Raw genomic sequence first — 26,373 nt, forward strand, 5'->3', positions numbered from 1 at the left:
TGAAAAGCAAATTAATGTGAGTGCCAGACACTGGACTTCTCCTAAGCCTTACCATTCAAATCCTGTCAAACATACTAAGTAATGATGACTATCCTTCCCTACCATTACATGCTATAGAAGGGGACTAGTCACCCTTAGAAAACCTATCATTTTTTTACATGGCTGCAATATTTACACAGAGCAAAGATGGATAACGAACTCCCAGCTGATACTGGGAGTAAGACACCAACTGGGAGAACACTCCTGCATTTCACTGGCATAAATCTTCTTCTCAGAAATTCCAGTATGACAACCTCGACAAACATTGCGTAAAGCTGCATGCTGGACTGGTGTTATCAAACCAGGAAAGAATGCCCTTCAACTTATGTTTGAAAGAAGTACTTGAGCAGCAGTTTGTTAGTAGAAGTTATAGCAGGTTGTTGAAAGGATGAGGGAATTCATGCCTGCAAAATGAACCCTTAGGATTAATCCCTTATAACATTTGGATTTGCATCATATAATGACAATACATCAAATATATAACAATGGAGTAAATATAAAGAAATTATTAACAGACCTGATCTTCACAAAAATGTAATGATGGAAGGCTGACATTCAGTTGAGTTATCAAGAGGAATTTTTTAACCCTAAATTCTCACTGGTGAAAAATACTTCTTATTACTCTATGAGCACATAGAATATAATCTTACACTGAAATTCTTGATGTAAGTTTGGAGCAATCCCTGTGTAAAGGAGTATCTGCTGAAGAAATGTGTATTTCATGCAGCAACTGGCATAATCAAAACCCTGAAATAATAAAAATAAGCGTAGGTTCAGACATAGAGCTAAGTAAGACTTCCTGAGTATGCAGCTGGCATACGTTCCTTTCCCTTTCCTGACTTCAGCACGAAGTATGAGGCAATAAAATTTTGAGGGAAGGGAAATCAAATGTGAAAACAGGGAAAATGAAAGTGTTACCCCCACACAAAGCAAGTCAGAAAAATAAACACAAACAACAGAGACAACTGAAACAAAGATTGAAATGACATCAGGAATGAAGTGCAGAGACAGAACTAAAAAGCTGTCAAAAATAATTATGAGGAGTGTAAAAAGTAATTCAAGAAAACTAAAAAAGAGAAGTGAAGGGTCATTTTATAGCTAGTTAACTGCATCTGAAAGAAATTGTAATGTATCTCCTCTTCCAAAAAAGTTGTAAGGTTTTCTCCCCCTCTATTTTCTTTAATTAAGAAAATCCTAGCATATGCATTCAAAGTGTCATAGAGCACTGTAATTTATCCAACAGCCACTGCTGAGAAGGTATAATTGTAAACTGAATCATTTAAGGTTTGTTTCGGTTTACAAATTCATGAGTCTTTTGCTAATCATTTTGAAGTTGTTACATTTCTCTTTTCATTTACTGCATTTGACAGATTCATTTTCATTGAAATGTTGGAAAATGCCTATTAAAAATTCTGACAAGTTATGCCATTATTTAACTAAATTGACAGCAAAATAAATAAAAAAGTTGTCCTCTCTGAAATGCTGGAATATGGATAATGAGCCCTTTGTAAGTTAGATAGGATCCAGACATTAAAAAAAACTATTAAAATCTCATGTTCCACCTATATAAGGCAACTTCTAACTGAGGAAGCCATAAAGCAAAGTCCATTAGACAGCAATGTGATACAAACTGTCTTGCACCTTCCCTTGAAGGACATGACAAAATACTGTCAACAGAAATCTGAGCTGAAATTGAGGTTATTTGATGTGACTGTTGTCATTTTTGTATTACAAGGTTTTGAATTTGAAAAAAAATCCCATAGGAGGTCTAACAGGCTGTTTCCCCACAGTTGGGGCATAGAAAGCAAATTTGACTACTACCTAGGGAAGTTTGAGTGTCTCCCATCGGCCTTAATTCTTAATGACCAATAGACTAATGGTATTGCAGAAGTCAAAGGATGCCACAGCACTGAAAATTACAAATGCCTCAAACAAGTAGCAAGCATCTTAGAGGGAATAAGGACCAGCTTTGTATATGATTGCTCAGCTATAATTAACTGTGTGAGCTTCCCTGCCTTTTGTAGTACAAAGACGTCAACTCTACCTATTCCTAAACATTGTTTATGTTCATATGGTCCACTATCACTCAGAAAGGTATTTCTTGCCACCTTTCAGCTGTTAATCTCCATGTCTCAACATCTACTTATTTTTCTGTGGATGACTTATTCCAAGTGCAGAAGGAAACACATGGGAAGAAGCTCATTTGTCCAGAAGGCCTTCTAGGTCAAATGAAGATTTTTACTAATAATGAAATACAAATTGATCTTACGATTTAATAAGCAGCAAGAAAACCAAGAACAAGAAAACTCCTCTCACCTTGACTAACTGATTACCATAACAAAAAAAACCAAACAACAAAGAGTTCCCTGTTCATTGCCCATGTCAGTATTGGCACACCCAAGGCAAGGAGTTGTGTGTGTTAATCCTTCATGTTTATTGATAAATAAATCAGCTATATCAACATTCTCAAGATTTTTTTTTTAAATTGCTTTTCATGGGACTTTTCAGGCTTCTAACCTGTCCACCATAGCACTAAGAGTCAATTTTAAATCATTTTAGAGGCCTGGAGTTTTTACATGTAATAATGAAAATATACCTTGATAAATTTAAAAAATGGCTTGAATTTTAACGAGCTTCTATCAATATATATTTAAGAAACCACAGCACTTGAGCTGGATTAAAAATTGTCTGAGTAAAAAAAGTCAGAACATTCTTCAGTATATCATCATGAATTGGGATAAACGAGTATGTCAGAGTACTGTGATTTTTAAGGAAAAATGAAGATATGTAAGTTTGAAAACACTTAAACATTTAGTTCCAAAATTCTCAGTCAAAATAAACATTTTAGACACTTGACATGTATTCCTGTGCTGAACAAAATCAACACACATAATACGCATGAGCTACACCTTCTATCCTTTTTCAGCCAATTTATTTACTGATAAACAAAATGTCAGTTTAATAATATGGCAGAAATAACCTCCAGCCTGTTTGTAGTCAGGAATTTTGAGAGATTTCCTTTTCAAGGCACAGATAACCTATTCACCCTTGCTTCTACCTGGCCTAATTTTTCTCAGGCATAATTCTTTTACTCTCAAAGTTATTTCTCTTTTATACAACTTTGGTGTCCTTATTCATGTTATAAAGAACAGCATACATAAAACACAAAGAACAATATGTACATCACAGGGCTTTGCTTTGCTTGCTTTGACACCGAAGTAATGTCCCAAAAGAGGTCGTATTTTAGCACTGATTTCCTGCCTGGTTCCCATCTGCTCCCAAGTTAACCTGAGGATAGATGCCCAAATCCAAAGCCCTGTGAAATGTAAGAGTGGACTTTCACCAGGGAAACCCCACAGAATTGAAAGGCCAACTCACGTTGCGCCAGAGGAGGTTTAGATTGGTTATTAGGAAAAATTTATTCCCTGGAAGGGTCATTAAGCATTGGAACGGGCTGCCCAGGGAAGCAGTTGAGTCAGCATCCCTGAATGTATTTAAAAGACCTGTAGATGTGGCGCTTAGCGACATGGTTTAGTGCTGGACTAGTAGTGTTAGGTTAATGGTTGGACCCAATGATCTTACTGGTCTTTTCCAACTTAAATGATCTATGATTCTATGAAAATCGGACAGTTTTTGGCTTCAGCTCCCTCTGGTGGGTAATGCACACTCCAGAGAGAACTGCAACTACTGGTAAAGGTAACCACCACGAAACAAAACAACATGCAGGTTGCCACATTTTTCTTAAAGTATACAGAAATACACCAGCTGAGTAATGATTATAACTGAGATCAGAGCTTTAAGCTGCAACTTAGAATCAGAGCATCATAGAATTAATCACCAGTGGTACAATAAATCAAATCATAACTCTCACATCCCTGAGATGTGAGAATAATATTGAAATATTTTTTATTATTATTATTGAAATAAATTGATTTTTTTTTTCTTTTGGAACCTTACTTGTTGATCTGAAACACATACTGACAATTGTTTTGTTGGAAACAGTAATCGAGCGTGAGAACATTTGGGGTAAGAATGGTCACACGAGTGCATGTTTTCCAGTGGACCAAGTCCATATTGTTCAGGCATAGGGCCGACTTAAACAACTGTATAGTCTATTCATTAGATTGCTTATGGAGTTACATCATATTTAAAGACAACTTGGTGGACAAAAAGCTGGACATGAGCCAGCAATGTGCGCTCACAGCCCAGAAGGCCGACCATACCCTGGGCTGAATCAAAAGAAGCGTGGCCAGCAGGCAGAGGGAGGTGATTCTACCCCTCTACTCCACGCTGGTGAGACCCCACCTGGAGCACTGAGTCCAGTTCTGGAGTCCTCAGCACAGGAAAGACATGGACCTGTTGGAGCAGGTCCAGAGGAGTGCCACAGGAATGATCAGAGGGCTGGAACACCTCTCCTGTGAAGACATGCTAGGAGAGTCGTGGCTGTTCATCCTGGAGAAGAGAAGGCTCCAGGGAGACCTTACTGCAGCCTTTCGATACTTAAAGGGGGCTTATAAGAAAGATGGGGACAGGCTTTTAGCAGAGCCTGTTGCGATAGGACAAGGGGTAATGGTTTTGAACTAAAAGACAGTAGATTCAGACTAGGTACAAGGAAGAAATTTTTTACAACGAGGGTGGTGAAACACTGGCAGAGGTTGCCCAGAGAGGTGGCAGATGCCCCATCCCTGGGAACGTTCAAGGTCAGTTTGGATGGGGCTCTGAGCAACGTGATTGAGTTGAAGATGTCCCTGCTCATTGCGGAGGGGTTGGACTAGATGGCCTTTAAAGGTCCCTTCCAATCACAAGTATTCTATGAATCTACGATAACTAAGCTGCAGGCACGTATTTTTCATCACAGTTTTCATTCTGAAAGAAAACTGTAGAATTTATAAAAGACATTTCTTTCTAATTAATATTTTCCTCCTTTTAAAAAGGAAACCATCCAACTGTCAGGTACAAATAAGAGTCTGATATCAGAAGTTCTTCACTAGATATGTAGTTTTAATTGGAATTCTCAGCAACGGATGGAATACTCTAGAAACCTCGCCTAGAATTATTTTAATTAGTTCCCTCCCCCCTTATGCTGCTTCATATGTTTGCATCTTACATTAACTTACACAAGGTTTTTATGGGGTGAGGGGCTTACAAGCAAGTCATATACAGTACTGACTTACTTGTTTGTAGATATGTAGGACTGGATCCTCCATGTGGCCTCTGCTGGCTAATTAATCCGTAAATTTATGAATCCTCCTGCTTGTATGTCATGGACTGGGCACTAACCGGATTTGTATCAACCTGCTTAACAGCACTCATAGCCCTGTGCTAAGACAACAGATATAAACAAATCTCACACTTCTGGCATTCGTCTGCAGAGCACAGGAGAGAGCCTGCTCCTCCCCTCATATATGTAATTGACTCCTTTCAGGTACTGATGTATTTGTGTACATAGACATATATTAGAAATATTTGAGACAAGTTATATTTGAGAGTAGATATACTTGAGAGAGAGGTGTTTTGTCTTTCCTTGAAATACTGAGACAAGCTGGGGTAAGAGAGGGTGAACGGTGGCAGTACGCTGAGGTGGCACAGAAAATCCTTAGTTTTCAACTCCCAAGCTGCAGACCACGCATATGGTCAGATTTTATATCAAGACATCATTCTTCTACACCAGACCAGCTACAGCTTTGGAGGATCTTTCTTTGCTCCTGCAGCACTGAAAGCGGCATCCCTTCTTAGGATCATAGGGAGGACTCCTGTAATAAACTGGTGGGGTGTTGTTAAGATGAATCACACATATTTTTTTGAACCTATTTTGGGGCGAGGGAGAGCAAGGGGCGGGGGGAAAAAAAGCAAACAGCTGCTCTCAAAAGGAAAAAAACCTCATTGGTTTTTACAGACAGGTGAGATATTCCAAGTTTTCTCAGCATACCATGTTCCGCTTGGCTTTGTGCCAATTAAAATAAAATAAACAGCAGTTTGCTGCTGAACTCACAGAGCCTGACCCTGCCGAACCTGCACCTGAATTTCCTCATCCCTGTTGTAAACATTCCCCTTTTCTTCCTGTTACGTAGCATTTCTGAGGAAAAACTTGGAATTGATCATTCTAGGTAAACAGAAAGAGAGAAAGCCTTTGTTAAACACCTGTTCCTTTTCCTTTATTTACAAACCTACCAGCAGTCTTACAAGTAAACAAGTAACTCTTTCTGACCCATGAACACCAACCCCAAACACCATGATTTCATAACGACATTAGAAGCACACATGAAAGCTACCTAATACACAAACTGTTCTTAAAACAGCTGCCCTATCTACAAATTCTTTGTAAAACTGCAGAGACAGGCCCTTCGTAAGTACACACTAAAATATGACATTTTCTTCACCTGATCTAGTTAACTCTGATCATGTTCAAAGACAGAGGTCAAAGTCTCTAGTACGGTCTCTAATATGACATTTAGCTTACAACCCAATAGATGTGTATAGTTGCAAACAAAAAAAATATATACATACTTATATTAAGTGTCACATGGAGACAAAGGAATGTAAAAATTAATAAGAAAGGCAAAATTTAGTCATCCTCAAACCTACCAAGCTGATTTTCTAATCATTCTTCAGTTCTTCTATTAATAAAATGAAAATACATTGTAAACTTTATCCTCACGTGGTAAGCAGTGTGCTGGCTGTCATCTGACTAGAAACATCTCACTTCACACCATTGGTAAATTGTCCATGTTTTTTCAGTCTCAAGACTATTTTCAGACTCAATAAGTGCAACAGGATTTTTTCACTATAACCTTTCAGAGTACTTAAACCACAGCCTTTTGTCTGCAGCTCCTACATCTTCTGATCTTTGTTACTTTCCCTCAGATAAGGTCCTCATCAAGAGCAGACCAGTGGAACTGAGTGATGCAAATTTTCTGGAAATCATTGCCTAGGCATTCAAGGTAGAAGGAACGGGATCTGCTGTTGATGGATTCAATTGCATCTTTGCCTTAGCTTACATTTTCCTTATAGATACTGGTGTGATGAAGCTAAATAGAATAAACCCGTCAAGCTTGGAAACTAGTTGAATCAAAACATACTGGAAAGCAACCAGTGATAAGCTACAAAAAAGTAACGTCTGCATTATAACCACTACACTGCTAAGTATTTCTTTCTGCACAAGTCATACTAAATTAATTTCTAACAAGCCTAGAGGATAGCTGGTGCATTACCACTGCTATCTGACAATTTTAGGTTTGCAACGAGAAAATAAAATAACATTCCTTCACGCATGCTTTGAGTATGCTGAAGGATAAGACAAGCAATGGCCAAACCCATTTCATTGAGATGCAAAAGAGGAGATAAAGGGGATCTAAAGGGGACCAGGTAGGCAGAAAACAGAGCAGGTTTGTGCTCAGTAATGTACTTTCTTTTTTATAAACTTGTAAAGCCAGGAGCATGCACCCACAGACAAGAAAGGTGATCTAAGTTAGGATTGAAGGAAGAATTAAGATAAAGTAAAGCCAAAAATAGATACATCGTGTCTCGTGGTTTTGGTTTTCTTTTCTCAACAGCTTAATACAGTGTTTTGGCTGTGAGTTCATGTAATGGAAAAGCATCACCAAAACCCCAGTGCTGAATGAGTCCACTCAGATCTCATTTTACAGTTAAGAGAAAAAGAGCTATTCTAGGCCATACCTAACATTTTCATTGGCTTCTTCAGATTTGCAAGACACAAGAGAAAAAGAGCTATTCTAGGCCATACCTAACATTTTCATTGGCTTCTTCAGATTTGCAAGACACAGCTGAGATTGTTACTAACTCAGAGAATTAATAGCAACAAATGAGAAGATGCAGATTTTAATTAAACAAATTAACAACTTCTGATAAGATTTTGATTCTCGATTCACACTGCCTTAATTCCACACCAATCCCACCATTTCTGATGGGTTGCTGATGAAGCTGGGTATCCAGGGCAAATTAAGAACAACCCGTCAGCTTTCTCAGCATGCTTCTCTAGGGATTTAAAGTGACATGGAGTCTCCTCTGTATAGTTTTTCCTGAATACTGAGAGCTGAGTAACAGGCAAAACAAACTGAAGACTAGTCTTCAGGAAGTCCTAGAAGATTGCAGCCTATTAAGGGAGAGAGATAAAGAACACCAGAATAAACACCGAAGTGGGAAAACAGCTGAAAGAAGGGAACTTGGAGAAGGTATTTAAAGAAAGAGTGAGGGCACCTGACTTGGGAGTATAAAATTACTGCAGATTTAGGACACATCTTTAAAAATACAGTTACACTCAAGACAAGACAAAAAATACTGTGATTTTCAGGTTTTCCCTGTCTATAGCTCTAGAATATGATGAAAAGAAATTCCCAGCATTCAGGGCAAAGGTGAATAAAGCAATGGTTGGCATACCTACGCGTGGATGCTTTCTGTGATATTCTGATGTGCTTCGCAGTTCTTTTCATTAACTTCTGTTTTCACCAGGTGAATGTCAAAACATTTTGAAGACTGCTTGCTTGACAGGTTGTATTCTAAGTCACAGGTCTTCCTCTTGAAGCTGTAACAGTGATCTTCTGGAGAGCCCTGAATCTTTAATCCTCCATCAACCTCTTGCTACAAGATTTGAGAGAGAAAAAATGTTTCACTTCTCAACTCCATCTTTTAAAAGTTACTATCAAAATAATCTAAGAAGAGATTATGCTGGAAGAGAACAGCACACATGAGGATGGCAGTAAAGATCTTGGTATGCTTGCAGCAACACAGACCCTTCTATAAAGCTGTGAAACAAAAGTTGTAACAAACTCAGATAAAACAAAGTATTGGTTGGAATTTAATTAACTGGTCTGGGCAGGGTAAAAGAACAGGAAAACATGTTAAGTAATGGAGAAAAGTTACAAAATAATCATGCTGTGAAAGAGTGAAATCGAAAGAGCGTGGAAATATCTACATCACAACATTATTATGGACACAAGAAAAGACCTGTGTCATTCCAGGTGCTAAACTCAAATATTTGTTCTTTTTATGGAACAGGGCATCAATAATTTGTGACCAAGTGTGGCTCTGGCATATGAACTTGCAGTTTACTTATAAAACACTAGGGTAGGGAAAGGCATCAACAAAGTGGAGGGCAGGCCAAGAACATCAGCAAACCGCTTTGATTAATGGGGAAATTGCCACGAGGACTGATTAAGAACTAAACCGATTTAACTCAGATTAACCGGTAACCAACAGGGGTAGTCTTCAAATACATAAATAACCCCAAATATATTCCAGGAGGAGCAACTTACTTTGGTGGATTGAAGGCTAATAGCTTTATAATCTCTCTAAATGATTTAACTGTTAATTGTACTGTGGAACGGCTGGCAGAAAGTACTACTAAATGACTTTCTTAGTTCTGATGCACAACCACTTTGAACCTCTGAGAAAACATTTGATTCTCCTTTGTTCTTCATATGAAAACCAGAAAAACAATTTTTTAAAAAATTGTAAAAAAGCACATGAAATGTGTGTTAAATTGTTATTGCATTATTAAGCTTATTCTGCAGTAGTCATTTTATTCTCTACAGTTAAACAGAACTTCACAGCATGTGGTTTATTTTTTTTGGCCAAACTCCAGGCTTTTTGCTCCTCTAGTAGAGCCTGAAGAGTTGCCTGTAGATGTAGGAGGAGGTTACATGTGTTTGAGTGGACTAACCAGTACATTGAACAGGAAAAGGCATTTAGGGTTACTGAGAAGTAATGTCTTTGAAGTTCTGTCTATTTTACATATTTATTACAGCAGTAACACACTTACTTAAGTACTGCTTGTCCTACCGCAAGATGCTGAGGAGTACCAAAACTGGTGATGTCTCTAACTCCTTTAACTTATTTTATTACTGAAACTAATATTATTTTCACTGTTATTATTTTGATTTTTATTATTGAAACTAATTTTATTACTGAAACTCCTTCTTTTAGGAAATAATGTATTGCTGATCATTCCAGCTGAGTGCCCTTCTCTTCGGTTTGGGTTTCTAGTCTCACCTGTTTCAAGCTCAGTGGATGCTTCCTCCCCGAGAGCAATCGGAGCATACTTTTGAAATATCTTACGTAGTTTCTGGGAAAAGCTCAGCCATTTGCTCTTAGCTTGCTGCCTCTGTGCAGGATCACTGCTGAAAATATCCCTGTAAAATGTGCTATTGAGATGAGTAAAAGACAAGCTGTGAGAACATACTGGAAAATTAAGAAGCTGCTCTAATCATAAAGCATGATAAAAGAACACCATTACTGCAGGTAGGTGCAGCTCTAGCCTACCAATTTGCTGCACAGTTTGGCAGATGGACAGATACAGGCTGGAGTCTTTACTTATACCTCTGCTTTAGTAACTGTATATCTCAGCTGGGCTCAGTTACTCCATCTCTAAGATGGGGATAAAATCTCATATGCCTATTGATGATAGTATTACCAGCATCATTAATAAAGATTCAGCGGAAATCTTCCTTCAGATGATACCTTCTAATGCTGCACTTATAATGAGAAGAGCACTGCTGCTCATTTAAATAAATATACTATTCATTTGAATGTATAGAATGAATGTTGAAGGAAACTCTTCAGACTTAGTATTTCTTTCATGCAAGTGCTTAGTCATAGAATTTCCAGTGATTAAAGAAGTGAACCACTTTCAGATTAGTGAGAAATAAATTCATCTCTTTAACAGACTGGAAGGAAAACCATGTTTATTCCTTTACCAAATAACTTCTGAACAGAAGGAACTCCACACGAACCTGGTAGGCTGCGGTCTGTAAATACCTGAAACATTTTCATCCTGTCTGTATCACTGGTTAAGAAGCTGCAGTTCTTTGTCACATTCAATGGCAGATTTATGCTTGAGGAATGAAGATGACACATCAAACAGATCCTGCTCATCTGAAATGTTTGAGACTGATTCTCTGTTAGAGTGAATTCCAGTTATACTTTTCTTTTGATGATGTGCCAGTTCCAAAAAAAGTGTTGAGTAACACCTGCCTGATTGTCATCCGTCTGCATTGCTTTTTCAGTCAGAACTGTCTCTTTTGATTCCCCGTGAGATGCAATACACTACATTTTCTGCTTTTGCATTATTTCAGGTAGTTTCATTCTTCCAATTATACCTTTAATTAATTCTAAGTTTTTTCTTTCAAAATATTCCTGGGATGACAGGATCAGCAGACTTTTACCCAACAAAACCTGAAAGCAATGAGAAAAAGAATACATGCACAAGGAGACAAATACAACCCTGATTTAACCACAGCACAGAAGCCAACCTAACAGGTTTCTTATAGTGTGTATCAGTCAAGAATTTGCTTCACTATCGCTTCTTCTTTTGCATTCTAGGTTTACAATATGCCCTTTCTTTATGTAATAAAATCAGTAATACACTTGTTGTACCCTAAAAATATCAATTCCATCGAATTGCAAAATTAAATAAAAAGATCCTGAAAACCTTACAACAAGTGTTTGATGTCTCATCTCTTGACACTTCTTCAACATTTCCAAGCATAGTAAAACACTGTGGTGATCACTCCTGGCACCACCTGGAAGCCCTCACCTCAGGCCTGTCAGACGGGGCTACAGCTTCTTTCTTTACGGTAATTGTGTAATTAAGGGTAGGATTCTTCCATTAATGCAAGTCTTTCTGCCTCTGATTCTAGCACAAATAAGCATAATGTGATCAGGTTGTTGTAATAAAAAAAAAAAAAAGATTACAGTTTCGATTATTTTGCTGCATTTGATGGCAACCAAAGCTTTGAATGAATCACAGGATAAATATTTCTCAATTAAGACAGATGTTCTTACAGAGGATATACTCTGTAGATCTGTAAATTAAGTGATATGATGTAATGATGCACCTTACTAAGATTGTGCATATATGCACAAGCATGGCAAATCACATTTTAACTGCTCTGCTCACAAGACACACACTTTAATTGGAGCTTTAAATACCAATGAACCAAATTTGCATGTGCAAAATGTACATCTAAATAAAATTTGGTGCACTACCCTTCCTTCCAGCAGATAAAATTGTGAGCTTGCAACACTCAAAATACTGCACTACTCAGAATCTGGCAGGAAAGATGAAGCTAGATTTTAGAGTTGTCTCCATCCCTTCACATAGTGCAAATTGCATTTGCTTGGTATACAAGAATCTCACAGTTTCAAATCAGAATTTCCAGATTCACTCCTGTGTATAACTCTTTCGGTGACGTTCTTTCCTCCCCTCAATGATTTATCATTAAAATCTTCAAAAATATTTTATCATCTTTTAAAATACTTTAAAGATGCTTTAACATGTGGAGAAACAATGTATGTTTATCAACTGTATTTTTTAGAAGAGTAACCAGCCATGTTCTTAAGGGTCCAGACCTCAAGCTGTTCCTCCCTCCTTCTTTCACCTCTTCCATACTTCTTTCACCTTCTCTCCTGAACAGATATCCAAAGAAGCTCAGTGTTTGCTTTTCATATCTAGCATGTGTCTCCTCATAGAATATGTTTCTTCCCCATTTCTTGATCCCACAAGACACTGACCACTCCTGCTTCCTTTGAGTTCATAACAGATTATCAGAGATCTGTCTGTAAAACAAAGATTACTGTGATGATCACAAAGAGATTGTGCCCTGTCTTTACAGTCAGAAATCGTAGTAGAGGTCTCATGTATATACATTTAAAACAGGAGAAAATAAATCAGGAGGAAGACATATTGCAGCTTGTATATTATATGCAATGTGACACAAATTATCTTAATTAGTTCCAAATGTGTGGCTTTGGTACCAGTCAGTAGTTTTGGGTTTGTTTTTTTTTTTTCTTTTCTTCCTCCCCCATCCAATATACCTTTCTATATAAAAGCTGTGGAAGAAACACAGTGATGCTGAGTACCACTTTTTGCCCATGCTGGGAAGAAAACCAGGGGAGGGATATTATCTGTAGGTACGCACCACGAAAAGAGTTAGAGAACTCTCATCATGCCATGAAATAAGGAAAGACAAGGTAACTACTCTTGCATTCATCTGACTGAACAGTTACTTGACACATACACATGCCAGCTAGCGTATATGCTTGGACTCAAAGCATTTTAAACATCACAATAAGCAAGTTAACCAAGAAAGGAATAGACAAAAATAGTTGATCTGCATTCATATAAGCCACCACATTTACCTTGTAGAACTTCACCTTTTTAACACTTTCAGACCGATTGTAATGCCTGTTAACCAACTCCAGGCAGCCTTCGTTGACAGCATTCATTTGGATTTCTTTGGTCCCATAGAAGTAAGCGGTATATGTCCTCTCCTTCCATCAAATGAAGAGGGATAGAACTAGAGCCCACTAACAACGCATTAGAATCTGCACTGACTTCTGTAACAAAAATTTATTGAAAGCAATGCTTAATCACATGGACTGTAGCTATATAGTCAACCTAAAATTATCCATAAGCATTTAGGTCACAGGGCCACTGCATGGAGACAGACTCTGAAACAGGCACTAGAGCCACTCAGATCCAGTCAGTTTTATTACAGCAAATTCATTTGACTCTATACCTTGTCATCCTGCTTCAAATGTCCATTTTGTTCCAGGGACAGTTCTGCTACTTTATTTACTTTTGCAAAGTGAAAACTTCTCTTTTCAGACTTAGGAGCATATTAAAACTCAAGTTTTTGTACTGCTTTCCTACTTATAGAGACACTAGGAAGCAAAACACTAAGCATCTGCTTGGTAACTACCAGGGGGAAATAAACCCCACTAACAAAACCCAAAATGCATGTAGTCACAGAAAGTAAATCTTTCCATGCATTCATTTTCATATAAACATAAGATAGGCAGCTTTAATTTTGGCACATCCTTACTTCTCAGTGAGATTGATTTCCTTCCTTTGAGTGGATTTGTAACTTTAGCACTATTTTAACCTAGGAAATAAATTTCTATACTACATCCTGTACTTCTATCATCTAAAGACATATGTTATGGGGGGGAGAATCATAATCATAATCATGCTATATGCCAGTTAACTAAAACATGGTAATACTCTAGTGCTGAACATCAGAGAAAAACGTAAAACTGATAATGCTGTGCAAATTTCGTAAAGGTCTATAGAGGCTATGTACTTTTTATCAACAGGCTGCTGTTGTACATTTTCCCTGTACTATTATAAAAACTCTCTTCAAGGTCAATTGAACCACAGTTTTCCCTGTAAGTACAGATCAAATGGTTCCCCATGGTGGAGACAGCAGGTCTTTAGACAGTAATGCTTTTTTCATGCTTGCTTGTTTTTCCTGCAGAAAATCATAAAATGCTCTACTGACAGAAACACTTACTTGATTTAAAGTAAGATCCTGCTTTGAAGAGTCCATACAAGACTATGTTTATCATCTTTTAGTGACACTGTAACAGATAATGGTTTGAGAAGGAAAAGATTATCTTTTCTTGAATGATATCTTCCAAATGTTACCAGTAATGAAGATACTGCAGAAGAAATCATGCCCTCAGAGACACCCACGCAACCCCATTCCTCTGCACTAAGGCTGTGCAGTTACGATTCGACTTTCTCTCTCATTGCTCATCTCACAACATAACCAATATGCAGTAGGTAATCACAGTAAGTTTTCAAATTTCTGCCGTATTGTAAACATGAATACTTAAAACACATACTACTGTAGGAAACACAAGCCGCAAGGGATAGCTATGTAAAACTTTATACTAGATGGACAAACTTGTACTCTGACATAGGACACTGGTGTCTGGATATAGATTCTCCTATGTCTTGTGTAATTCAGCCATTTGGAGTCACTCCTCAATTTGCTCTGAATAAAGGAAAGAGAAGAGAAAGTTAATTCTTTCTTTCATCCACATGAAATATTCTAACATGATTTTCCAGTGCCTAGTCAATATGTTTTGTCTTAGCTTTTTTCTGAGAGTACGCCAAACTTACAGAGGTTGCTTCCGTGGGCTCAGAAAGAGAGTAACGTGAGGTACAACAGCCAGACAAACAGAAGTTTTCACAACCACAGAGCAGCCCCATTCTGAGATGAGGCCAATTCCATGTTGGTGAAAGAATAGGTGACAGTGACAGAAAGAAAATCTACAGTCCTAGTCTTTTACCATAACCCAACCTCATGCCACAATTTACAGCTCCGCAGCCATAAGCTTAGCTTTTGGTTTGTTGTATTGTCTTGCAGCAATGAAAATTCATCCCCTATGCTCTTTTAGTTTTGCGTGTGAGGCTGCTTTTCCCCCTCCATTTCCTCCTCCAATTCACCCAGAATTCTCATACTTCTGGCATTTTCTCTGCTGAATGAACATTTCTTACCATCTTCATTCTGCTGTTAACTACGAGTGCATAGGGTGCCACACCGTAAGCCACAAAACATAGTTGGAGGAAACAATTTCCAAAGGGGAATGGTTTCTGGTTCAGACCAGTTCAATGATTTTCACAGCACGAAGTTCACAGTATAACCCCAAACCACTTGTACTGCCCGAGATGAAAGGAGTATAGTCTCCCTACATTTGCACTTCTATCGAAGGTCCTATATGTAGAACTTCTGGCTTTTTCCTACTGTTCTTTTATTCACCAAAACCTTATCGCTCATCAGCTGGGCACACTTTATCTATCCACCCCACATACAACCAGTTGCAGCAGTACTGCAGACATGAGCAGCTTTATTTCAGTGTCAGCTGTGCCAGGCTGACCAGCAGGGTGAGCAGAATATACTGGGTACACGCTCCCGATTATCACAGCTGTCACCACTCAAACTGCTTAAAAGCACTCCGCATTATTCCCTGAGATTCGGTACATACAGTGTAACCGGGCATCTTTGGTCTTGGTACTAACAGCACTGAATGAAATTGTCTTTAACCTCATGCAAATACAACTAAAGACTACTTTGAAGTTTCATCTGAAATAAGGTATAAAATACCAAGGCAATAGTGACAGTTCTTGTGCCCCTGCCATGTTTTTTTTTTCTTTTTGGCGCAGTCTTCAAATACCCATATCAACAACAAAAAAAGCTGGACAGATTTTTGAGAAAAGGTCACTCTTCAGAGTGTTTTAGAGAGACCAAATAATTTTACAGCAAAAACTCTATACATCCTACGCTACTAGCTCCTGTAAGTTGAGGCTGGAAAGTCCACAGCCTAGTGATGTGCTCCAGGGCACCACAAGGACTGACAGAGGGGGAAAAAAAGGCAGGGGGTGGGGAGAGAGACTCCTGGCTCCCTTAACAGCAGGCAAACAAACCATAGAATGATAGCCCACCGAGAAAAGTTTCGAAAGAAATAAAAATGCATAGCTTAAAATTAATTAACTTTCAAAGGCATTAGGAATATGAACCAATTCAAATATGTACTAAAAGGCTGAAGAGAACAATTTCAGTTAAAAAATCTGTATTCCATTTAAGCATTGGTATTGCCACCTCAATTTTCTGCATAAAATTTGTCCCAGCGAAGAGACAAATTTCAAAAGGAGAAAAAAGTAAGCTATGCTTGATCAGGTAAGATTTTCCAAATGTTTACAGCAAAAACACTCCAGAAAAGAACTATTTTTAAAAAAAGCCCTTTCAACTAGTTCTTCAGTCAGGCAATTAGTATCCATGCAGTATAGAAAAATTTTAAACTGACAAATTCCTTTTTAATCATCCTGTATTTTGGACACTTGCTACTTTTACTTTACTGTTACTAGTATTGACACTTGTCTTCTCAGGCCAACTGAAGCTCTACTGCAAAATCAATTAATTTAAATAGGCAGTGTAGTCCTACATTCGAGAGACTTACTGAAATAAAGCTTAAACCACCGTTTTTCCACTGCCAATGGGTGCTTACTCAAAAAATGGTGGCAGCAGTGGTGGTGTATTTTTCAACAGTGTTTAGAATTCCCTCGATAGTCATGATCTCTGTTTACAGCTGGGCCTTTCTTGATAAGTATTATTACATTTTCCCTCCCCTCTGCTGTCAGTGCTCAGGCCTCTCCATAATATCATGTAGATTCTTGAAACGACCCTGTTCCAAGCATCACATCATACAAGAAAATGGTTTAATGACACAAATTACCTTTCAAAATTTATGCAGGAGCAAAGAACTGATACAAAATTTCCCAATGCAAAGTATTTCCCTTGAAAGTAGACTTCCAAACAAGCGCATGATTACTAACAGAACCAGAGGAGACTGCTTGGATATCTTCACAAGAGCATGTGATTTACAGGCAGACGAGGAGCTGAAAAATCAGGCATTTCACAAAGTTAACAAGTTAGCCATCACACACAGTAATACTAAAAAAGCAAGAGATGTGGTTCTTATTTGTCCCTCCCTAACTAATCTATTCAGACAAATTGTCATGGCAACTTGATTTATACACCAAGGATACTAGGGAAGACAAGTCGATGTCCCTTGGAGACATTGTGAATAGAAGATAGTGCTGCCCATTCTGATGCTGGCAGAGACTAAAGCTAAATGACCTTCCCTGTTACAGGCTCACCATGTTACTACCAGAGTAACTTCTCCCCGCAGTGTTACTCACTCCCTGCTAGGCACTCTTGCTCAGATTGCAGCCATGAGCCTCCCATTTATGTCAAAGGCAACACTGAATCATTTGGAAAAAGTCCTTCCTTGTGTACTTTACCAGCTTTTACTAAATGTGAGTTCCAGAAGAAATCATGACTTTCTAAAATTAACAATTCTTTAAGAATTAATAGTATTTTCCTTATTGAAGAAGCACATACAATTCTTGATTTTAACCCAAGTGTTGCAGTGAAATCTACAGCTTCTTGGTGGATGACAGCAGTACAGACTGTATTTCTTTCAGATCTCTTCACAATATCTTCAGAAGAGTGAAAACAACGAACAAAGTCAACCTTTTTTCTTCACCTGCAGTCACATTTCGTGCAACATTTTTTTAATGTATTTTAAAATACATATATATATGTGAAGACAAGCAGTAATTTTGCAATACATTTAGTGTATCCTCCCTTGCTAAAACAGAAATAAATACAATTATGTATAATTATTAAGTATGTTGCATATAAGTTCTCTTGACACAGGCAGCAGCATAAACACTTCCACTCCATCAACTGAAGTCCTGATACGACAGCCACAGGAGCTATCCTGTACGGGCTACAAAGGCTCTCAGCACCACCGATCACAGCATCCACAGCCTGTGCCTCTCACCTCACCTCTCCCCCTCACCAAACGCTGTGCCTAGCGTGTGCAGTGAGTGCACTCCTGCCAGGAGACACCGGACTTGCTGCGTGTACTCAAGGTAATCGATATTCTCCTGTGACTCTTGGGGGGATGACTGACCCTCACGTTAATAACAAACACAGCTACCCTGAAAAACACATCAACATATACCAAGAGGGAAGATAGAATTCTTCCACCCATTTTTAAGAATGCTTTCTTTGTAATAGAAAATCCTTTGCAAGTTCAAACTTGGCCCGGAAGTGCAGTAGGCAATACAAAATTTTACAAAAATAAACACATACCACAGCAGATAAATAGGCATTTATTAAAGTTCATCTCAAAACAAACCAAAATAAAGGACATTAAGGCATCTTGTATTCAGTAACTGTTCATATAGTAAAGATTGACTTCTCTTTCTGATACAAGAGAGCAGATTAGGGGAAAAAAAAGTTCTCCCAACACATCTGGCAGAGTGCTGACTTCCACTCTCCCACCACTCACTCAGCAAGCCCCTCCAAGGAATGCCCTTTTCTCCAATGAAAGAGCTACAAAATCCCAACACTCATTGAGACACGTGCAAGAAAGCACTTCTCCCTCCCCTCAGACATCCGACCTTCTGCAAATATGTACACTGGAGAAAGACTTAACGGATATCGCAGAGAATAAAGAAGACACTCCTGCTACAACCACTCATTTTTGAGCAGACTAGAATGTTTGGCCTTGCTTTCCCTAGTATTTACTATTTCAGCCAGTAACTAGTGAAAACGGGACCACAAGCTCTAGTCTGTATTGCAATGTAACAATTTTTATGTTCTTCTACATTCATATTAAACAAATGACAAAGGTCTTGTTTCCATGGAATAATTTATTGTGATGAATTATGCTGTCAAGTGACCAATCACTGTTATAGTGCTTTTTTCTTCAATTGGAATAAGAACATCGGGAAATGTTTACAGTATCACTGGGTTCACTATAACAGGATTCTACTACAGAGCAAAATATAAATTAATAAACGCTGCACACAGCACTATTCACTTCACCACATTGGCTCTCTATATCCTTTGTCACATTCTAACCTTCATTTAAGGCAAATTTGTTGGTTTATTTTTCCAAAGAAGACCACATAGTCTCTAGATAAACTTGTGTGACTAGGTTTGTGAGTTAGGAAATCGAGCTTTATAAAATGTTTACTTCAACAAATAGGAAAGTTATTTAAGAGAAAGATGGTGACCCAAAATTGCACTGTATTAAAAGGTGGAGTTTCCTTGTACCAAAGTCCTTTATTCATCATCTTTAGAACCAGTTTTGCTTAACTATAAAAGAGACACAAAAAGAAAGTATTCAAAGTTTAGACTGCCATTCCATTTATTAGGAAACAAGAACAACATTATCTCCATCTTACATAGAGCATATGTATACTTAATTAATAAAACAGACTGATTGCACTACTGTACCAGGAGACTGAAAAGCATCAAAAATTATTTCTTAAGCTTAAACACTAAATGAACTTATTTCCTGAACGTGGAAGTTGATTTTAAAAAAAACACCACCCCCACTCCCCAGAAAAACTTCAGGGTACCATTTCTATTTAATCTGAAGACTCTGTCACCAGCTCTCCAAAATAAAAAAGATGAAGAATGGAAAAAGTTATCTTCACAGATCTCTGAGAGAATTCCATATAGAAATTTACACAATACAAAATGAGGCATTAACTTACTATTTCTCACTTTTTAAAACTAAATTTATAATTACTAAATGTAGTGCACGTGATTGCGAAATCTGTCTGGAATAAAAGACATCCACTACAAATAGCCACTTTTAACTCAGAAGGACTCTGCCAAAACCCACCATCATAATTTACTTGCTCTTATTTAACAATTGGAAATGGTGCTAATCTTACACCAAAAATTACTCATAGTTGCATAAAATAAAACAGTTCCCTTTCAAAATCGTCAAGCAGCTATACTAATTTCCACTGAATCAGAAAAGACAAGAGGGTGGAAGAAATCAATGCTGAGGGAGCAAGCAGAAAATAATTATTCACTGGAGGAGCTGTGACCAAGAATGATCTGGCTTGTAGGAGCTCCCACTTGGGATAGCTCCCTTTTTCTGCTTACTCATCCATTGCCCTCCAGAACATGGCAGCACCCCTAACTTTATTTTACGTCACGTTGCCATACGAAGACAGAATATTTGCAGTGCATTTAGCTAGCAAAGCCCTCTCATCATAAAACGAAAATTTAATTGCTCAATAAATAAAAAAGAGGAAACCAACAAAGAGGAATCAAAGTCTGACTCTAGTACTCCACACTAAGCATTTGAGAAATATGTAAATACGAATCCCAAATGAGCAACGTTTCATACTATTTCTTGCAAATCTTTTCAACATTAAAAAAAAAAGGTAACTTGAAAATACTTACATGCTAGATGCACACAGAAATGAATCAGTCACCACAGTCAAATCCAAACAAAGTTAGGAAGAAAACCAAGAAAAAACATCAGATTAGTTTTCTTCAGATATAAGTACAAATTATTTTTAATGTACATATGCAGGAATTTCATAATACCGCATATAATACAGTCCTGTTACCTTAATTACGTCTACCCAGTTCCATCCTCGTGGAAGCTCCCCTTTGTTATCTGCAGAATAAGAAAGTTTTGTTTTCAACACACATGCTAAGGGGGATCTTTACCTTTCTTCTAAAATCAACACACAAATCTAATGATTCAAAACCTTATTTTTTCCACTACAAAGCCATGACGACAAAACCAGATATTAATGTCTTAAACACCTCTTGTTCTTCAAAATAATTCTGTTGAAATAAAACCAGCTCAGTCCATCTGACATTTAATTTAGAGGGCAACTAAAACACAAGCTGGGCTGACCAGCAACAATGCACTCTGTCCGAGAACAGAATTTTGCACATCTTTTCCTTCATACATACAAGATTTAATCTGCCAATGATACATTCGGTTAGGTGAATGATATGCCAAAATGACTATCACAGGGTACAACTTATTGCTGCAATAGGATAGCATTACCCAGATCATTATTAAAAATTAAGGTTGAACACATAAAAGTCATCAGTAGGATCAGCTAAAATATCGAATGCTTTTCAATCAAAACCCTACCATTTCATTGCAAGCATAAAGTATTTGCAGAAGCACCTCGATTTTGAGGATACAAACTAAATTAAATGTTTTATTTTCAGTTCCAAACCAAATATGTAATTTCTAAATGAAAGTATTTAATAACGTGAATTATTTACGAGGGTTCATCAACAATCCATGTCTTTTGCTGAAAGTGACTTTTTGGAAGTTCCAAATGTTCTCCTCCCACAAGTGTTTTTTTAAAATTTCACTTTTGTTACAAACTGAAATAAAAAAATAAAACAAAAGCAATGACATCTTGAAATCCATACTCTATAGAAAGTTGCTTTGACCAGAACTAACATCTCAGGGAAGAATAACTCATTTAAAACAAGCAAAACAGAGACCACAGACTTAAAGTGGTTAATCTTATAACCAAATGACCACGGATTCTGACTCCAGCAAGATGTCACTGCGATAAAATCTGGATTCTCACACTGCTCAAACAAAACACAAACCTGTTTTATCAGCTAGTTTTCGTTTCTGGGTTTTGGATAACTGCTCCTTTTTATCTTTTTTCTTACTTGCTGGTGCATCAGGAGTTCCAGTTGCAATACTATTGCTTACTGAAGTCTGACAAGGATAAAAATGGTTGTTAATATTTTGCATATTAGTTTCACAGACACCTCTCTGTGTGATTACTGAACCCGACATACTGAAGTATCCTGACTGTCAGAAAGAAGCAATGCTGCCAAGCAGTCTTCAGCTTTTAATCAACATATAGTCATGACTGTAGTTTTAAAACAGCATGTGTTGGAGACTGGGATTATTCCCTTTCAGAGTTGCAAAGGGCACCTCTTAACACTTTTTAAACTTAATCACAGAGTGTGATTTAGTCAGAAGGGATTCAGACTTACCAAACATGGAAACCATTCCAAATTTGGCAAATTGCAGCACCACAATGGCCAATAACTTCCTTACACAACAAGAAGCCACAGAGACCCAGCCTGACTCATTCAAGACCCTGGAGGTGCACTTATGCAATCCATTGCATCCCAGCAAGGTTGCAGTAATTTGCCACCCCCCACAACCCCCAGATGTCTTTAATCTGTTTCAGTTCTCATTAGTTTTGCTTCTGCTCCAAGTCTCAACTTTTATGTTATTCAGTGGGACAGAATGTAGCCCACCAACATTTTGGTATAACAGCAAAATAACAATTAAATGTAACAACTACGACCGCAGAGCATTGTGGCATTATGCTCTGTGTGTCACTGTTTAGCTACTAACATGTGTATACCCAATATACGCATTAACAACATAAAGACAGAGCTATGAAGTATTTAGAGTTGTAATAATTTTTTTTTCAGTTATAAAAGCAAGAGATTAAAATCTGAATTTATCAAGCAGGGAATTGGACTCAATGATCCTTACCGGTTGCCTTCCAACTTGAGATATTCTATGGTTCTATCTACTTACCACAGTGTTTACAGGCTGATTTTCCATGAACACCTCTTTATTATCTTTGGCATATTCAAAAAGTGTGTATGTCATAGCAGTTCCAAGATTCGCTTCAACTTCTACCATTAACTTATCCAATATACTTTGCTTAATAGCTGAAGATCTAAAAGAAATCATAAAACTCAACTATAATCTAGACAGATGAAGAAAAGCTTGTTAACTGAAAAGCCAACACATACGAGGCTAGGGAGCGAAGCTGTCGTAAGTGCTTACATTGTGTTGTTGAAGAACGCATCCATCGATATGACTGGTGCTGTTTGTGGATATGTTTCTGGCCAAGAAACTTCTATTAGAAAGGCTTTGGGATCTCCACTTTCACCTATCTGAAGTGAAAAGAAAAACTTTACAAATCAACAGTTTCCAGTCACTTATCAAGGATTACAATGCCAATATGCAAGTCTTTCACTTCTTTAAGACTATCCAGACTCCTGAAGATAACAACTATTTTCATAAAATTATCCATTAGAAAATAAAGCTGTTATCTAGAAAAAGTATTACATTTCTCACATCAATATTAACCTCTACCCTGCAGTTTCCACCCTAGGAAAAGCAGCAGAAACATTCAAAGCTGTCTTTATGGTTTTGGATTTTTTTTAATTGCTTGGTTTTAAAAGCTACTTTGTAGCACCTACAAGCCAAATATTATACAACCATATATGAGAAGAGAAAAGGTGAAGGCTTCTTCCCCCCCCCCCCCCAACCATGCTCAGAGCAATATGAAAACAAAACACAAGACAGTGTTGAAATAAAGATGATGATAAACCAGTGACCTAAGATAGCAAAATAACATAAGAATTTCAATATTTATGTGTCAGCCCTACAGATATTTTATTTCACTATAAGTAAGCACGAGTAGTAAAAGATTTAAGAAGTCAGTAGCATGGGACAGTATAAAAAAATCGTAAGATTTAAAAAAGGCAGATTTTAATATAAATGATCATGCACATCAATTCAGTGAACCCCAATTACATATAAAGTCCTTGTAATTATGTTAAAATAAACAAAACCCAAATATTTTTTTAAAAAATTAAAACCAATATGTACAGTATGCCTTTGGTAATACCTAAACAGAAATAACTGTTTCCCACCCACAAGGATTTGGAAGACTAGCACAACAAAGCTGGTTAAATCTGTATTCTAGAACCACCTGAAAATTCTCTCACATTTCCCTCATTTCAGAATAGTTATAATCGGGATTCATCAAATTACGTGGAATGAAGTGTAGCCAGAAGAAAAGTTCTAATGATGGTAAAGCTACTGTACTTCAAAATTAGAAAAGGAAAAATAAAAGAAAAAAAGAAAAAAAGTTGGTGCTTTTTTATTTACAGTGTCTTTTTCAGCAGAGTGGACTCACTGACATTGAGAAGCATCTGTTTCAGAGGTGCAACAGAATCTGCAACATTTTTCAAGATGTCGTCTACAGTGTTGCATTCCACTTCCCCCTGCTACCAAGAGGAGAACTGGTGGTGCCGAGTTCTCTCAGGAAAGCACTGCCTGCACTCTAGGCAAATCCATACAGAAAGCTACGTGACCGTGCTCCTCCTTGTCAGTGCAACCTTAAAAATTGGGTAGCCTCACTTTAAAAGCTGCTGCTACATTTCCTCAGTATTTGAAAAATCTTTGTTTGATCTCAATTTCATAGTACGCTGATCACAAAACAGCTGTGTTCTGTATGTGAGACGTGAGAGACACGAGGCTTAGCGAAGTGGCATACGAATTCTTTCTACCTTCTCATGCACTTACCTGCATTACGCCTTCTCATAATACAAATTCTTCTTCATGGGAATGATTTATTATTGCCTTTATCTGACACTAAGTTTTACAGTACTTAAATTGAGTTACCCTAACTTTTGACAATTATTTTTTGCCTTATAAAAATCAGCAATGACCAAAGCTAGTAAAATGTAGAATGATACACTGTAGACTTGTAGGCATGTCACATTCACTTAAATTTACTAAGAATGCTCCGATCAGTGAAGGAAGGCTGCACTTACATGGATGGGATTCAAGTGCTATTAATTAAATTGGCCTATGCCTCATTACAATTACTGATGTTATTCTGAAGTTATTTGAAAAATCGCAAAAAGCTGATTTTAGATGCTTCCTCCCCACTACAGCCATATGGCATTTTAAGAAGTCTCCCTTCTGTCCCATGGGTGTCTAAATTTTCATCAGCAAAGTTCTTTGGCTGTCCGAAGATCTGTCTCAGTCCATGCTCTGAACTTCCAGGTCTTAAAATTCAGGAAGGCTGGCAAGAATTTCATGCCAGAATCTAATTACATACTTCGAGCTCAGCACTCCCTGTAAGTCTCTCCTGTCCATATCGGCGCACATTTTGTGGATTTTCTCTTTAGCAGGTTGACAAGGCATGTCAACTACCTCTGCACAAGAGACTAGAACCTTGTAACTGAGCAATAAGGAAGGTTGAAAGCTCTACATATAAACATCTCTGTAAGTGACATTTCTGACCAGATAGTTTAAGTATTTCTCAGCAGGCTGGCTCCTTCAGCCAGCTTGACAGTTCTAGTTGTGCAGTACACAGACCTGTAAGTAGGATGTCTAGCTAAGAGGATAATAAACCCACACTGGGAGGCAGATGCCTAAACGTGAAGCATCGTGCTGTCGAGCAGCATCGTACCAAAGATCCTGAAACAACGGCCTAAGGATCTAGCTTTTACTGCACGTCAAACACCCATTTGTTTTAGGAAAACCCTGGTACGTCAACTAGAAGACAGCAGAGTAACTTCCAGGCGAAGCCTGCACTGCAGCGACTCGCAGCCCTTCGCCTTGCCTTACCCTGTACTGGAAGGAAACGGGGCTAAGCTCCCTGAAGCACAGATCTCCCTCGTAGATTGAGCGCAGCGCTTCCAGCTCCATCTGTGGCCAAGAGCAGGGACGGGGGTTACCGATCCCAGCACAGGGAGCTCGCCCCCAGCCGCGGAGGGTTTGCGAAGGGGCACGGCCCCGCCGGTTTCCCGCCCTCCTCTGACCGCCCCCCTCCCCCCGCCTCCTCGCTCGCCCAAGCGGCCGGTTCTTCCCTCCCGCCCCCCGCCCCCGGGCCGCCTCCCCTCCGAGGCCCCGCTCCCCACACGGAGGCTCCCTGCCGGCCCCGGGCCCGCTGCGGGGGAGCCCGCTGGGTCCGCTTCTCCCTCAGGCAGCGGCGCCTCACGGCCTCCCCCCCCCCCCCCGCGCGAGCAGGGCCCAGGACTCACCTCCTGGTCCTCGTTGGCCGCCATGGCGCGCGCTGCGGGGGAGGCAGCGCGCGGAGCTCTCCGTCCCCGTCCCCCTCCCCCTCCCCCTCCCCGCCGCCGGGGCTGGGCGGGCCTGGCTGGCGCGGCGCGGCGCGGCCCAGCCGCTGTCGCACGGGGAGGCCCGAGCGGCCCCGCCCGACGGACACACCTCCCCTGAGGGCAGCACGGGTCACCCGGCCGCTCGCTGTTATTGGTCGCCTCTTCCCCTCGTCACCCCCTCCCTGTCTTCCCATTGGCCAGAGCAGCCAGTCTCTCCTCGCTCCCTTCTTTAGCTAACTGGCTCCTTGGCCAGTGACGTCTCCGTGCGAGCCTC

The 26,373-nt window shown here is 38.8% G+C and overlaps 1 protein-coding gene across 4 annotated transcripts; it reads right to left on the reverse strand.

Annotated features, from left to right (window-relative positions):
* Positions 1–689: 689 nt before the first annotated feature.
* RWDD4 (RWD domain containing 4) lies at positions 690–26,194 on the reverse strand. 4 transcript variants are annotated; one of them, XR_005829214.1, is made up of 12 exons: positions 26,022–26,188; positions 25,606–25,686; positions 23,023–23,132; positions 22,768–22,912; positions 21,810–21,924; positions 20,792–20,841; positions 20,622–20,624; positions 14,349–17,239; positions 13,195–13,392; positions 10,048–12,612; positions 8,437–8,637; positions 690–786 (listed from the first exon to the last, which is right to left on the reverse strand). XR_005829214.1 is itself a non-coding variant. In XM_040602591.1 (8 exons), exons 1-8 carry the CDS (start codon positions 26,043–26,045, stop codon positions 19,482–19,484), a joined length of 561 nt encoding a protein of 186 aa, XP_040458525.1. In that variant the 5' UTR covers positions 26,046–26,184; the 3' UTR covers positions 18,508–19,481. The 4 variants fall into 4 exon arrangements, 3 of the variants coding, with proteins under 3 accessions (XP_040458525.1, XP_040458467.1, XP_040458664.1); XM_040602591.1 differs by lacking the exons at positions 690–786; positions 8,437–8,637; positions 10,048–12,612; positions 13,195–13,392; positions 14,349–17,239 and adding an exon at positions 18,508–19,514 and having other exon boundaries at positions 26,022–26,184; XM_040602533.1 differs by lacking the exons at positions 690–786; positions 8,437–8,637; positions 10,048–12,612; positions 13,195–13,392; positions 14,349–17,239 and adding an exon at positions 19,542–19,864 and having other exon boundaries at positions 26,022–26,191.
* Between the last annotated feature and the right edge of the window lie 179 nt (positions 26,195–26,373).

This window comes from Falco naumanni, chromosome 1 (genome assembly GCF_017639655.2).
Source record: "Falco naumanni isolate bFalNau1 chromosome 1, bFalNau1.pat, whole genome shotgun sequence".
Taxonomy (NCBI): domain Eukaryota; kingdom Metazoa; phylum Chordata; class Aves; order Falconiformes; family Falconidae; genus Falco; species Falco naumanni.

Coding starts and splice junctions, on each gene's coding strand:
- RWDD4 (XM_040602533.1), bottom strand. CDS start 26,045: ATGGCGGCCAACGAGGACCAGGAG. Junction 23,133..25,605: donor CCGTTTCCTTCCAGTACAGG/GTAAGGCAAGGC, acceptor TTTTCACTTCAG/ATAGGTGAAAGTGGAGATCC. Junction 20,842..21,809: donor AAAACTAGCTGATAAAACAG/GTTTGTGTTTTG, acceptor CTTATTCTGCAG/ATAACAAAGGGGAGCTTCCA.